The sequence below is a fragment of the Barbus barbus genome (assembly GCF_936440315.1).
Source record: "Barbus barbus genome assembly, chromosome: 39".
Taxonomy (NCBI): Eukaryota; Metazoa; Chordata; class Actinopteri; order Cypriniformes; family Cyprinidae; genus Barbus; species Barbus barbus.
The window spans coordinates 5,159,227-5,173,341 of record NC_136717.1 but is presented as its reverse complement, the minus strand read 5'-3'; the positions used below and the strand labels follow the sequence as shown (position 1 = coordinate 5,173,341).

The 14,115-nt window shown below is 37.7% G+C and overlaps 1 protein-coding gene across 3 annotated transcripts; it reads right to left on the bottom strand.

The window, feature by feature from the left end:
- Window positions 1-3,817: 3,817 nt before the first annotated feature.
- Window positions 3,818-12,593, bottom strand: LOC306858938 (uncharacterized protein). Of its 3 annotated transcripts, XM_079399751.1 has the most exons (5): window positions 12,539-12,584; window positions 8,283-8,997; window positions 7,914-8,042; window positions 7,411-7,515; window positions 3,818-4,674 (listed from the first exon to the last, which is right to left on the bottom strand). In XM_079399751.1, exons 4-5 carry the CDS (start codon window positions 7,493-7,495, stop codon window positions 4,001-4,003), a joined length of 759 nt encoding a protein of 252 aa, XP_079255877.1. In that variant the 5' UTR covers window positions 7,496-7,515; window positions 7,914-8,042; window positions 8,283-8,997; window positions 12,539-12,584; the 3' UTR covers window positions 3,818-4,000. The 3 variants fall into 3 exon arrangements, with proteins under 3 accessions (XP_079255877.1, XP_079255876.1, XP_079255875.1); XM_079399750.1 differs by having other exon boundaries at window positions 7,914-8,997; window positions 12,539-12,593; XM_079399749.1 differs by lacking the exon at window positions 7,914-8,042 and having other exon boundaries at window positions 8,849-8,997.
- Between the last annotated feature and the right edge of the window lie 1,522 nt (window positions 12,594-14,115).

The window sequence follows — 14,115 nt, the reverse complement described above, 5'->3', positions numbered from 1 at the left end:
ATACCGTATATATATATATATATATATATATATATATATATTTCATTGCTGGCTTTTTTGAAACCTTTATGAGACCAACATCCCTGGTCCTCAACAGTATCAAGTTTTTGCCAGGTATGCAGATACATGTTGCATATGCTATAGTGACGGTATGTCTATAGTTTCTTATAATCTCCTATTTTGACTGGAATTGTGTTGGACATAATTACTTAAATTATATTTCAAAAATACTTGACTCATTGCTTAATTATCTTCCCCTTTTCTCAATGACAGGCTACATAAACAAGTTAACCAAATAATACAAATTAGCTAAAAAATTATTCAAACTATATTATTATTATTAATAGTGAATGAATCTAAAGCTTTTGAGACTATTATTTTGTGTTATTTAATTTGTTATTAAGATGTGCCCAAAAAACAATGGGTGCCCTTTTTCAGTTTCAGCACATGAAAGGTCTATGCACGGCCCTGCAAGTAATACTATAAAAAAATGAAATTCTTGAATGTCTGTCAGATATGGTACAGGAAAGCATTATCAGTGAAGTCAAAGAAAATATTTTTTTTCCATCATTGTAGATGAAACAAATTATATTAAAAAAGGCAAACGTCATTAGTACTATTATAATGGTGCAGTCCATGAAAGCTTCCTTGATTTCAAGCAAGCTACTGAGCTCAATGCAGAGGAACTTGCTCAAAAAATAATACAATGCCTGGAGAGGTATGGACTTGAGTACAGGTCAAATCTAGTGGGGCAAGGTTAGTCATGTCAGGGAGACACTCTGGAGTTGCAGCAAGGATTAAAGCTAAAACAAATCACTCTTTTATGTGCACTATAACATACATTGTCTTAACCTTGTTCTAGTTGACTCAACAAAATCACTGCCTGTGCCTGAATCCGAAACCTTCTTTTCTTTGCTACAGAAATTGTATGTGTACATGTCTGGCTCCTATGTGCACCAGAAATGGCTCTGTGTGTAAAAGGAAGCATATCAAGGTGCCCCAAGAGATCTACAAAGGCTCAGTGACACCAGGTGGGCATGTCGGGACTAGGTTTGCAAAAACATTAAAGAGATAGTTCACCCAAAAATGAAAATTCTGTCATTAATTACTCACCTTCATGTTGTTCCAAACCCGTAAGACCTTCGTTCATCTTCAGAACACAAATTAAGGTATTTGTTTTTTTTATCTGAGAGCTCTCTGATCCTCCGTAGACAGCAACCAGGTCCAGAAACATAGCAAGGCCATCAGTAAAATAGTCCATGTTCCTCTTGTGATTCAAAACTGGTCTGGATAACCTGACTCACTCGATTCATTCAAAAACTGATTCATTCACGGAATGCAACACCGTGTTGCTCTGCGCTGTTGTATAAAACTAATAGCACATTAGTGCTTGCGGCCTCCTCGCGCACATGTGCTGATATACAGAAAAGCACATTTGTGCAATGAATATAAAAACATAAAAACTCATACATTGGTATTTTTTGTTTCATTGCTGGAATTATAAGGGCATTCTAACTGTATTATAATGGGCTTCATCGTGCAGTGAATGCTTTTGGACTGTCAAGACATGTTTTTTTCCCCTTTTTTTTGAAAGTTGGAAAATGCCAGCTCTCCTATTGTCTCTCAGTCCCTCACAGTCACACATTATGTCCGGAGAATGTCTTTAAAAAGACGACAACGGAAGCTATGAGTTTTCCTTGATTAGAATTTAAAGAACTTCAAAAGATGCTCGAACCATTTTGCGTGAAAAATTAATGAATGAATGATGCATTTATATAGTGCTTTATTGTGTATTGCTGTACAACCAAAGCGCTTTACAATCATGGGGGGGGGGGGGTCTCTCCTCAACCACCACCAGCAATGACGAAATTGCTTCTGCTTGTGCGCAGGTTGTTACAGTACCAAGTTCTGATTGGCCAATCGCCGTTATTTAGTTCGTAAATGATCCCAAGTAGGGAATTGTAACACTTCATGTGCATGATAAGTTTTACATAATACACAAAATTAATAATCCAAAGGGGATGGTGGTTTTACAGAGGGGATGCTTTTTGTCATTTTTTTCAACCAGGGGGATGCCACCCCTCCTCAATTCAAGCCCTGTATATACATACACATACTTTTTTTTCCCTTCTTCCTCTTCCCCTTCTTCTCCCCTTTTTCTCTTCCTATGCATGTATGTATGTGTGTCAACGAGTGTATGATGCATTAAAAAAGGGTGACGTGCAGCATGGAACCAGCCCAGGGAAAGGAAAAACAATCAAATAATAAAAAAAGAGAGAACGATTAAAGTGGGGAGAACAGAAAGAGACAAAAAAAAAAAAAAAAAGGATAGGGTAAAAAAAAAAGTTAATATTTTAAACTTAATTTGGTTTGATATTAGCCATTGTTGCTACCACCTCCTAACCCCCCTCGCCCAAATCTTGTGTAGATATCGATGAATGGTGTCATTCTAATTTTCTTTACTATTATTGGGCTGCAAACCTGAAGGCCTTGAATTCATGGATAGATTTTACTCCGGAAAGGGAGAATTGGTTGGTGTTGGAACAGGAGGAATGTCTCCCATTTTCTATTAATGCAATACTTTTATCACCTAAAGGTATATCAAGTTCACTTTATAATCATAAGCCTGTGTATTTGTAAACAGTTAAAGACACAGAAATACCATCTCCTTGCTTTACAAGCAAGCAATAGACAAGATTGTGTTATTTGAAAAAATTTGGTCCCCTTTTATTTCCCTTCTACAAACTTATGATTAATATGCTTATACCTTCAGTACCTACTTTTACCACTGGAAAGCACTTATGGGTCTAGATTTTGGGTGGGGAGAATGATCAGTTTCATGACTATTGTTTGTTTTTTCATTTTCTCTTTTTTTGGTATGTTTTATACGTTTATACATAAAAAAAAAAAAAAAAAGTGTAATTACAAGTGACTGCCTGCTAAAATGTCTAATAATAAAAATATTTAAACCAAAAGATGTGACGCTGTGCGACATGATTAGACGACACGGAACGAGCGATATAACCAAAACAAAATGAGCAGAGGGCAAATGTGGAGCAACGATGAGGTAAAGTGCCTTTTATGCGCTCCTTGTGAGTTTACAGGTGGTGAAAATAAAATATGTACACGCAACGAGCGCACTTAGTCCAGCAGGCAGCATTAAGTGTGTTCGACCGAACGGTTAATGGGTGCTTTGATATCATACACCCGCAGCGCCGCTTTAAGTCTAACGCACCTTTTGTTTGGGGTGTTCTGTAAGTTCCATCACGATATATATACGTCATTCAAGCCGACCAATCAGGTTGTGAATGTATCACCATGCCTTTAGTTTCGGAATCTTTAGGTTCGCTGTCAAAAATGCCAATGTGAACGCTAAGCGGACCAGGACCAAATTTATTATTTTCCTTCTCGGTTCGGACCAAACGAACCGAACTACAAGTGTGAACACACCCTTGTAGCAGTCGTGGCCTAATGGATAGAGAGTTAGACTTGTAACCAGAAGGTCGTGGGTTCGAGTCTCAGGTCCGGCAGGGATTGTAGGTGGGGGGAGTGAATAACCAACACTCTCTCCACCCTCAATACCACGACTGAGGTGAGACCCTTGAGCAAGGCACTGAACCCCCAACTGCTCCCCGGGCGCCGCAGCATTGGCTGCCCACTGCTCCGGGTGTATGTTCACTGCTGTGTGTGTGCACGTTGGATGGGTTAAATGCAGAGCACGAATTCCGAGTATGGGTCACCATACTTGGCAGTATGTCACTTCACTTATACACTTTTCAATATACTCATCATGCATAGAAAAAACACTTACTACAGTCATGGTTATTACAGTTTTACTATAGGAAAACCATGGTTAATGTTTGTAAGGGATATGACAAGCGCAAAGCTCGTCCATCTCTGGCTCCGCACCAACCACATATATCTGAATGAAAGCGTATTTGAATTCAATCACATGACACACTGGACACGAATCACACTGTTGTGATCGGGCAACTTTACATCATGTAAACGGCTTCCCTCTAGTGTGAATCTTCATGTGTTTCTTAAGGTTTCCTTTTTGAGCGAAACGCCTTCCGCATTGTTGGCAGGTGAAAGGTTTCTCTCCAGTATGAATCATCATGTGGTCATCGAGGCTTTGTTTTTGTGTAAAACTTCTTCCACACTGAGAACATGTGTAAGGCTTCTCTCCACTGTGAATTCTGATGTGCTTGCTAAGGTTTGATTTTCGAATGAAGCTCTTTCCGCACAGTTTGCAGGTGTAAGGCTTTTCTCCAGTGTGAATTCTCATGTGGTCTTTAAGGTTTCCTTTTTGAGTGAAACTCTTTCCACACTGAGGACAGGTGAAAGGTTTCTCTCCAGTGTGAATTCTCAAGTGGTCATCGAGGTGTTGTTTACATGTAAACCGTTTTCCACATTGATAACATGTGTAAGGTTTCTCTCCGGTGTGAATTCTCATGTGGACATTACGGTTTCCTTTTTCAGTAAAACTTTTCCCACACTGCTGGCAGGTGAAGTAACTTCTATTTGCTGTCTTTTGAGTACTTTTTCGTGAAGTCTTTTCAGTGCGTGAGCAACTAAATGATTTTTCTCCAGTCATGAAACCATATTTCTCATTCTGAACATTATCTTCCTTTTTATTGAGTTCTTGACTCTCCTCTTTCAGTGTCTTCAGGTCTAAAGCAAAAAAAGACAAATTAGATTAGATTAGATTCAACTTTATTGTCATTTATGCAGAGTACAAGTACAGAGCTAATGAAATGCAGTTAGCATCTAACCAGAAGTGCAAGAATATAGTGTTTTATATACATATAAGTGCAGAGTAAATGAAGATATGCTTTACAGAATGTACAGTGGAATTGCTATATACAGTATTGAGCAGAGTATATACAGAATATAAATAGGAATGCAATGTAGGGATTGTATGTACATTATGAACAGAGCAATGTGGGATTATATATACACATTATGAACAGAGCAATGTGGGATTATATATACACATTATGAACAGCAGAGATGTGAGAACAGTGGTAATAAATACAGCTGGATGAGTGTGTGCAAGTATTGATAGAACAATGTATTCTATGCAAAATAACAGTAGTGCAATATTTTATAGAAATAGTTTACTGTGCTTTGTACAGTAACAACTTTAGACAGTTTATATTGTAATAACTTTGACAATGTGCAGTCTGTGCAAAATATGAATAGTGCAAATGCATGTGTGTAAAGTACTGTGACCAGTGCAGTAATAAGCAGGTGCAGGAGTTAGATTAGTGGTGTGGCGTTCAGAAGTGTCACAGCCTCGGGGAAGACGCTCTTCCTGAGCCTACTAGTGCGAGAGCGTAGGCACCTGTAACGCCTGCCGGATGGAAGGAGGGTGAAAAGTCCATGGTTAGGGTGAGAGGCATCCTTGATGATGTTTCTTGCCCTGCCCAGACAGCGCTTATAATAAATGTTCTCAGTGGAAGTTAACTGGGTGCCGGTGATCCGTTGAGCAGTTTTCACCACCCGCTGGAGTGCTTTGCGGTCAGATGCGGAGCAATTGCTGTACCATACTGAGATGCAGTTCGTGAGTATGCTCTCAATGGTACAGCGGTAGAATTCCACAAGGATCCTGGGATTCAGGTGAACTTTCTTAAGGCTCCTTAAGAAGTAAAGGCGCTGCTGTGCCTTTTTGACCAGAGTGGAGGTGTTATGGGACCAGGTGAGGTCATCAGAGATGTGGATGCCAAGGAACTTGAAACTCGACACACGCTCCACTACAGCTCCGTTGATGTAGATGGGTGTGTGTGCATGACTCCTAGTCCGCCTGAAGTCCACAATGATCTCCTTTGTCTTCTGGGTGTTTAGTTCTAGATTGTTGGTGGCACACCACACAGCCAGGTGCTGCACCTCATCCCTGTAGGCTGACTCATCGTCATCCTTGATCAGACCTACCACCGTGGTGTCATCTGCAAATTTGATTATGGTGTTGGAGCCATAAACAGGAACACAGTCATGGGTGAAGAGGGAGTACAGGAGAGGGCTCAGTACGCAGCCCTGTGGCACGCCGGTGTTCAGGGTGATGATGGAGGAGGAGAGGTTATCTAACTTAACGGACTGAGGTCTGTTAGTCAGAAAATCTAGAATCCAATTGCAGATGGGTGTGCTGATTCCAAGCTGGCTGAGCTTGGAGATCAGCTTGGAGGGGATTACTGTATTAAATGCAGAACTGAAGTCTATGAACAGCATTCTCACATGTGTGTTTTGACTGTCCAGGTGGGTGAGGGCAGAGTGAAGTGCTGTTGAGATGGCGTCCTCTGTTGACCTATTGTGGCGATAGGCAAATTGGAATGGGTCTAGTGTAGCAGGGAGACAGGATTTTAAGTGGGATGCAACCAGTTTCTCAAAACACTTGGCAATGATGGGGGTGAGTGCAACAGGACGGAAGTCGTTAGGGACCGAGGCAGTGGAGTGTTTCGGTACTGGTACGATGGTGGAGGTTTTGAAGATAGTGGGGACAGATGTTTGGGCCAGGGACAGATTGAAAATGTCCGTGAAGACCTCAGCTAGCTGCTCCGCACAGGCTTTAAGCACACGACCAGGTATTCCGTCAGGGCCAGCTGCCTTCCGTGCATTCACCTTACGCAGAGTGGAGTAGACATCTGATGTGGAGAGTGTGAGAGACAGTTCACTGGGTTGATGCTCAGCTTTGAGTGAGATCGCCTTATTATTTTGATCAAAACGAGCATAAAAATGGTTGAGCTCGTCTGGGAGGGAGGCAGAGCTGGAGGGGGGCACAGAGTTAGGTGGTTTGTAATCTGTGATAGATTGTATGCCTTGCCACATACGCCGGGGGTCTGAAGAATTGAAGTGATCTTCAATCTTCTGTTTGTGTGTGAGTTTGGCCTGGCAGATACCCTTCCTCAGGTTGGCTCTGGCTGAGCTGTAAGCCTCCTGGTCTCCAGATCTGAAGGCTGCATCTCTTGCTTTGAGCAGGAGGCGAACCTCTCTGTTCATCCAGGGCTTCTGATTGGGGAAAATTTTTATTTTTTTGTTTGTGGTCACTCTGCTCACACAGCTGTTGATGTGCTCCATGACAGAGTTGGTATAAATGTCAATGTTAATCTGAGAGTTTGTGGTGGCCTGGACAGCGAACTCACTCCAGTCTGTGTTAATTTTTTTGTGCCATTAAAAATTAACACTATTTTTAATGGCACAAAGAACAAACATCAAAACCAACAACATGTAGATCTTATACTCAATGCTCATTTTCGTGTCTGTTCACATGAGGTGACCCACTCCATGTCAAATAAATCATTTTTTATTACAAAACTCATATGACAGTCTTAAAAAATATAATTCCTTTCTGTAGAGTTGGGCATTTTAATAAGGATCTCATGAGTGAGTTCAGCTTTCAGAATGAAAACAAACCTGTTTGTTCCTCAATATCTTCATGTTTGACTCTGAATGTTTCTTCAATCTTCATCTCTTCACTCTCCTCTTTAATAAACTCCATCTTTATAGTGTCACATGGATCTGTAAGAGATGAATCAGTCACAGATTTAGACGTTATCAATAACACAGATCTTCTTATATAAGCAAGTGTGTAGTACTCTCAATTTACTAGAGCATTTGAGATATTTCCAGTTAAATATTAGCCCAAGTATCTTTGTATGAGAAAGAAAGAAATATGGTTCACTGATTAAAGCTGTACATGTTCGGTTTCATCAACCAGCAAAAATGAAAACATACTCAGGTGTTACTCCTCATCTATCATTGTTAGGAGTGAATGTTCATTTTCTAAATATAAGATGCATTAAGCAGTTTATTAGAAACACTTAAACTGTAGAAGTATATCCCCTCACAGGGTATTACAAAGTACACATAAATATGATTATATTAGTGTAGTTTTATTTGAGAGACAAAATACCTACAATATCCAAAAATGGCTGTAGTAAACTCAGAAGTGAAGATCAGGAGACTGAGTGAATCTTCAGCAGGTTCTTGATTGAGACTGTACTGCTTCACGCTGCAGTCATCAAGACTTTTGTATTTTAGTCTATCTATTGAGGATGTTGAAACATCAGATCAAGTTTTTACTTATTATTTTTAAGATATTGATATCACATAAAATAGTGAAACCCAGAAATCAAAGTCGACCACGACGGGTTTTAAATGTTGGATGCTGTAGAACAGGTAAAAAATGTATTGTATGAAATCGATCCTTGTTATTTAATGAACTTTTTTTTTTCATAATATGGATTTGGATTCCTCACTCGATGCATTGTATTCCATTTGCTTGCCTTTTTTGGACTTGGTCGTTCCACTGCAGGTTAAAAAAGGTAGATCCAGACCTGAGCCCTGGCTGAATGATGTGACTCGGGGTTGAGGAAAATGGAATAAAGACAGGTTACAGATATCTTTTGAAATGTTACAGGAGTCTCTAGCCAACTATCAGAATGCTGTAATGATGGCTAAGAGAAATTATTACAAAATACTGGTAAGCCGCAAGTTCTATTTAATATAATAAATTCTGCCCTTAAAGGGATAGTTCACCCGATGGGATTGGCAGCATACGTATGTTTCATGAATCACACATGAACGCTGTCGTAAATTGATTTGTGCGCTCGGATCTGCGTTCGTTTGTACGTTAGATTGATAAATGAGGCCCAATGAGTGCTATTGTTGTTTTCACTGATGTGCAACCTGTTCATATATGTTAACATCTCAAAAAATGTGTTGGGGTTTCACAACACTTTAAAATATAACAGTCATACAAGTTTCTTCAACAATATCAATTATTTCTGTAGAGCTGGACATTTGAATTAGGATCAAATGAGTGAGTTCAGCTTTGAGAATGAAAACCAACCTGTTTGTTCCTCAGTATCTTCATGTTTGAATGCTTCTTCAATCCTCATGTCTTCACTCTCCTCTTTAATAAACACCATCTTTATAATAATGTGTCACATGGATCTCAGTTGAGTCACCAGGAGTTTTTCTGTGTTGGGACACTTTGTCCTGTTTAAGATAAAAAAACAAATGAACAAAAAGAAATATGAATCCAAACTAAATCAGCTCCTTAGTTCAGTAGTCTGTGCACTGAGAGAGAGCTAGGGCTGGGTATCGTTCAAAAATGTTCGATATCGGTTCCTGAACGATACTTTTTTCGATACCAATTTTGTGAAATCAGTTTAAACAAGATTACATAATCTCAAAAAACTTTGGTTTTATTTTTTTCAGCTTGTTGACATGTATACAGACTCAAAGACTCATCTCCTGAGCCACTGCACAAAGGAACAAAATATAGCCAACACAATAAATCAGTGCAAATAATTTTAATAAAGCTCAAATAGTTTTCAGTTTACACTAGTGCGTGCTCGTTTTAAAACGCATAGCTCAGACAGAATCATCATTTCTATTCATTTATTCTATGTTGTTAAAGACTTCAAGAAACTGAAAATCTGTATTCTCTTTCATAAGTGGGTGTTTTATTTTCTTTCACCATGTTTTATTGTTATTAAATTCTGTGTTGTAGTAGGTCTAATTATTTGAATGCATAAAAACTACTTAGTTTATTCAAATTTATTCTTAAAACAGCCTTATGAAATGTTTTATTTTTCCTCAGAAATTCTGGGTTCTGTATCTGGTTTTCAAATGAAGGCATAAAACATTCATTTCATTTATCTTTTAAATTATTGAAAATCAAACTTTATTTTGGCAAACAAAATTTTACTATTAAAATTAAAACATGGAAGAAATGTGTGATCATTACTTTTAAAATTATTAAAACTTTTTTTTTTATAGTAGCAGTATGTACACTCTGCTGAACAATTGTAATATATTTCTGCCGCAGTGTCTTCCAAGTTAAACCAGTTTTATTTTGACGGGTTGCCATGAATACCTTTACAGTTCTGTGCGTATATGATGTGACGCTAGTTTTACTCAAATCAAACTGTAAAATGCAAATGAAGTGACTCTCAGAGCAGTTCTGGAGATGTTGTTCATGTGTTTATGTCCTCATTTAGAGTGTCGTGCGTGCTTCAGTCGAGTGTGTAGTCGGTGGCCCTGGGCTCGGTATTGTTGGCGGAATTTGGCCCTCGGTGAAAACTACTTGAGGAACCCTGGCCTATTTCATATTCTCTCGTGCTCCAAACATGAACCAGCAGTGTTTGAACACATATGTTTTCTCCCCTCTTCCTACCCTCTACACTACCACTTCCACAGTTTTACACACCCATTTCTGGAGTCTTTTTCAGATCTAACAGTTAAAGGAACACTCATTTTACAACTCCCCTAGAGTTAAAAACAGTTGAGTTTTACCAATTTTGAATTCATTTAGCCAATCTCTGGGTGCAATGATATTACGCAGCACCTGAAAGTAGTCACCAGCTATATCATAACTAGTTACCTTGCCTTTTGTGTACAGAAAATGTCTAAATCGGTGTTAGTGAGCACTCCTTTGCCGAGATAATCCATCCACCTCACAGGTGTGGCATATCAAGATGCTGATTAGACAGCATGATTATTGCACAGGTGTGCCTTAGGCTGGCCACAATAAAAGGCCACTTTTCTTTTGGTGAGATTTTTAGACAGAAAATTTAGGTGCCATCCCGATTCAGGATAATTCACTGCATCTTATATGTGTCACTAATTCAAAATTATATGCATAATGCAAAACTATAGCTTGTTTATCACTCATTCTTTAGCAATATAAAAAAAAAGAAAGAAAATGAAATGGTTGACCAATTTAACCACAGCAATATTGCTGCTCAAATTCATTTATACAAATTATATATAGTAATATTTTTGAACAACTGCCTACACCCGCTTTGCAAAGTAAACACCTTATTTAATGCATTTACAATTGTCATTAGAAAAAAAAATCTATTGAAACGAATGTAGCCTAAACAAATTAAACTGGGTGTGGTCTGAGACGAGACATGAAAATGCATTAAAACTTCCCTTAAACTGTGTCAGAGACATTGGAACATCGACAGGGGAAACAACAGAGTCCAATAATTGTACAAACGTTCACAAATAATGTGGAAAGCTGTTCCATTGGAAATTCCCTGGTACGAATCTGTGGAGGTCCAACATCTGCTGGAAACACAGGTAAATCTATTAGCGTGCACGCGCACATCCCCAGTTAACACGATCCCAGTTGATCCAGAACACCGGAGATCGGCTGAATGGATTCCAAAATGGTAACAAATCAACTGTTTAACTCCGTTTAGCCGATTTTCAAAAAAAGTGGAGTGTTCCTTTAAGGTGTGGGGCTTTCATGACACTTTAAATGACCTGATAAGCAGGGGCGGACTGGGGCCAAAAAGTGGCCCTGGAATTTTTGGCACAGAGTGGCCCACCAAACCCGGTCCGCAACACACCATAAATGACCGGCATACTTCTTTACATTATAATTTGTCTTGGTGTATATGGCAAATAGTAAATTTTTACGAGGAACAATTTAATATCACTTAAGTTAAATACCTATATTATCAGTCCATATGACACAATGCTCTGGATCGTCTAAGACTTGAATAGTTTTTATGGTGCTTATACAGTGTTTGTCCTTTTGCAGGAGCTTGACATCTATCGTTTTAAGGAATAGAGCTCCAGTTGTGGAAAAGAGTATAAAAACTACAAAAAAATACAGTAAACAGTACTGTGAAATATACGTTACAATTTAAAAGAGCTGTCTTTTATGTGAATATATAATCAAATCATTTATTTCTGTGATCAAAGCTGTATTTTCAGCATCATTCCTCCAGTCTTCAGTGTCACATGATCCTTCAGAAATCTATCTAATATAATAATTTGCTGCTCAAGAAACATTTATGATAATTATGAATGTTAAAAACTATTGTGCTGCGACATTTTTGTGGAAAATGTGATACCATTCAGTCTCGGGTAAGATTAAATATACATAAATATATATTTTTCTTCAACAAGGTTGCATTAAATTGATTTAAGTGACAGTATAAAGATATTTATAGTTATTACAAAGTACTTATATTTCAAATAAATACTGTTCTTTAACTGAGAACCATTATTAATAATTGATCACAAGCAAAAGTCTTGATTTACAATGTTCTAGAGTAAGACTGAGTATGGTTTTTATAGATTTAGACACGTGAAATCACGGAAGAACGCCTATATAGAGATAAACTTTAACTCGTATCTCATGTCTGCTGTAAACTGCTATATTATGTAAGCTACATTGTGACGAATAACGTAGATGGCATTCAAATCTGAGAAATTTGTTGTTTTGTTTTTAGTTTTGACGATTCGAATCACTGAATCATTTTGAAAGGCAATAGATTCAGTAAAAAGGTCCGTTTCCCCATCACTATTGTCCAGTGACTGAACATAAACTGATTCACCAAATGGGATGCGAAATAAGACGCACGTTGTGCGGGAGCGCTTTTACAAAATATCCTTCATTAATATCTGATAACGCATCAAAGTGTTATATTAGGTAAGAATTAATTTCACAGTTATATATACAATTCTCCAAACGAGTTGTATTGATTTAACAACTTTAATGGTTGAAAGCACTCACCTTTCTTCAGCCGAAGCGCGGCGCAGCCTTATGATGTAACATCGACTACGCCCCTTAGGAGAAAACCCCGCCCCGCAGCTGTGACTCACGTGTCTGGAGAAACAATGAAAACAATTAAAATAAAATTGATTTAACAATTAAATAAACACTTGGATCAGGAAACAAAACTGGAGGTCGTCGATTTAGACTAAACTATGTGACAAATGTCTATCCACATAAACAGCTGAATACAGCTGCAGTCAGTGATGATTGTAGTCTCAGTGGTTGTCAATTTTACGTTTTTTTTTGTTTGTTTGATATCTGTTTACTTATTATAAGTAATTGGTGATTTTGGTAGCACTTAGATAAAGGCTAAATGATCTTAAAATATAGGCATATGTGTATTCTTAGGGGTCTAAAATGAAGGAAACAAATAGAAAATGGAAAAATACAGAACATTTTCTGAGGAGTCCAATCTGCTAATCAGTCACAACAGTAAAAAGCAGAAGTTAAATGCAAAAAAAAGTCAATCATATAAAAATAGCCTCTAACACTAGCATTATTATTCTTATATTTAAAAACAAAACACTTGCTAAGTATACTACATTAGGCTAACCAAGATTGTCACAGCACTTTTTACACTGTTTTAAAATAATAATAAAATAAAATGTTTTCAAATAGTTTTTTTTTCACAGAATATTGTTTAGAAGCAGATCCCCTCAAAATACAAAATATAAAAAAAAAAGCCATTATTATAACTGTAATATATTTACGTTAAAGCAAAAATACCTAATAGCAGAATATTCCAACATTTGTGTAAAATAAAAATAAAATAAAAAAAAACATCTGTCATCATTTACTCAGCTTAACCCATTTAATCCCATCGGCAACAATAGTGACCATAAAGAATATTTTCATTTATAAAGCTCTAGAAATGTCACTGACTGATGTATTAGTGTATTCCTGCAAATCTGGAAAAAATAAAGGGTCTCAATTAGGGATGCAAAGGAGTGGAAAATTTCCAGACACTTTCCAAAAATCCCAGGGAATCTCGGGAAGTTTCTGAAATTGACTGGAAATGTTCTCCTTTTTGCAACCCTAGTCTCAAATAAATATGTGAGGTGTCACATGGTTAGTGCAAATTGTCACATAACCAGATCAGTGTATTTCCTGTTTGCACCATGAGATGATGATGGCTGAATCAACGCTCTAAACAAAAGGTTAATAAAGCATTTTAACAAAGATATGACAAGAATTTTGGTACACATTATATTTAAGGTGTTTAGTATTAATTTATGTATTTATAATTACTCTGTTGGCTACAGATGGCGTCCTGCTGAGGACATTTTAAGCTTGCCGCAGGTGTCATTACCTGCCTTTCCAAAGCTGCTAGCATTCCCTCCCCACTTTGCTCTCCAAACTCCTGCAAGATGAAGAGATGTGATGCATACAAACAATTCTTTTTTTTTTTTTTTTATTCTTAAAAAATAAAATTGTATTATTTTTCAACAGTAGTAGTAGTAGTAGTATTACGTACATTAAATAATAGTAATACAGCCTATTTCTAGCACAATGTCTTTAATAAGTTAAACCAAACT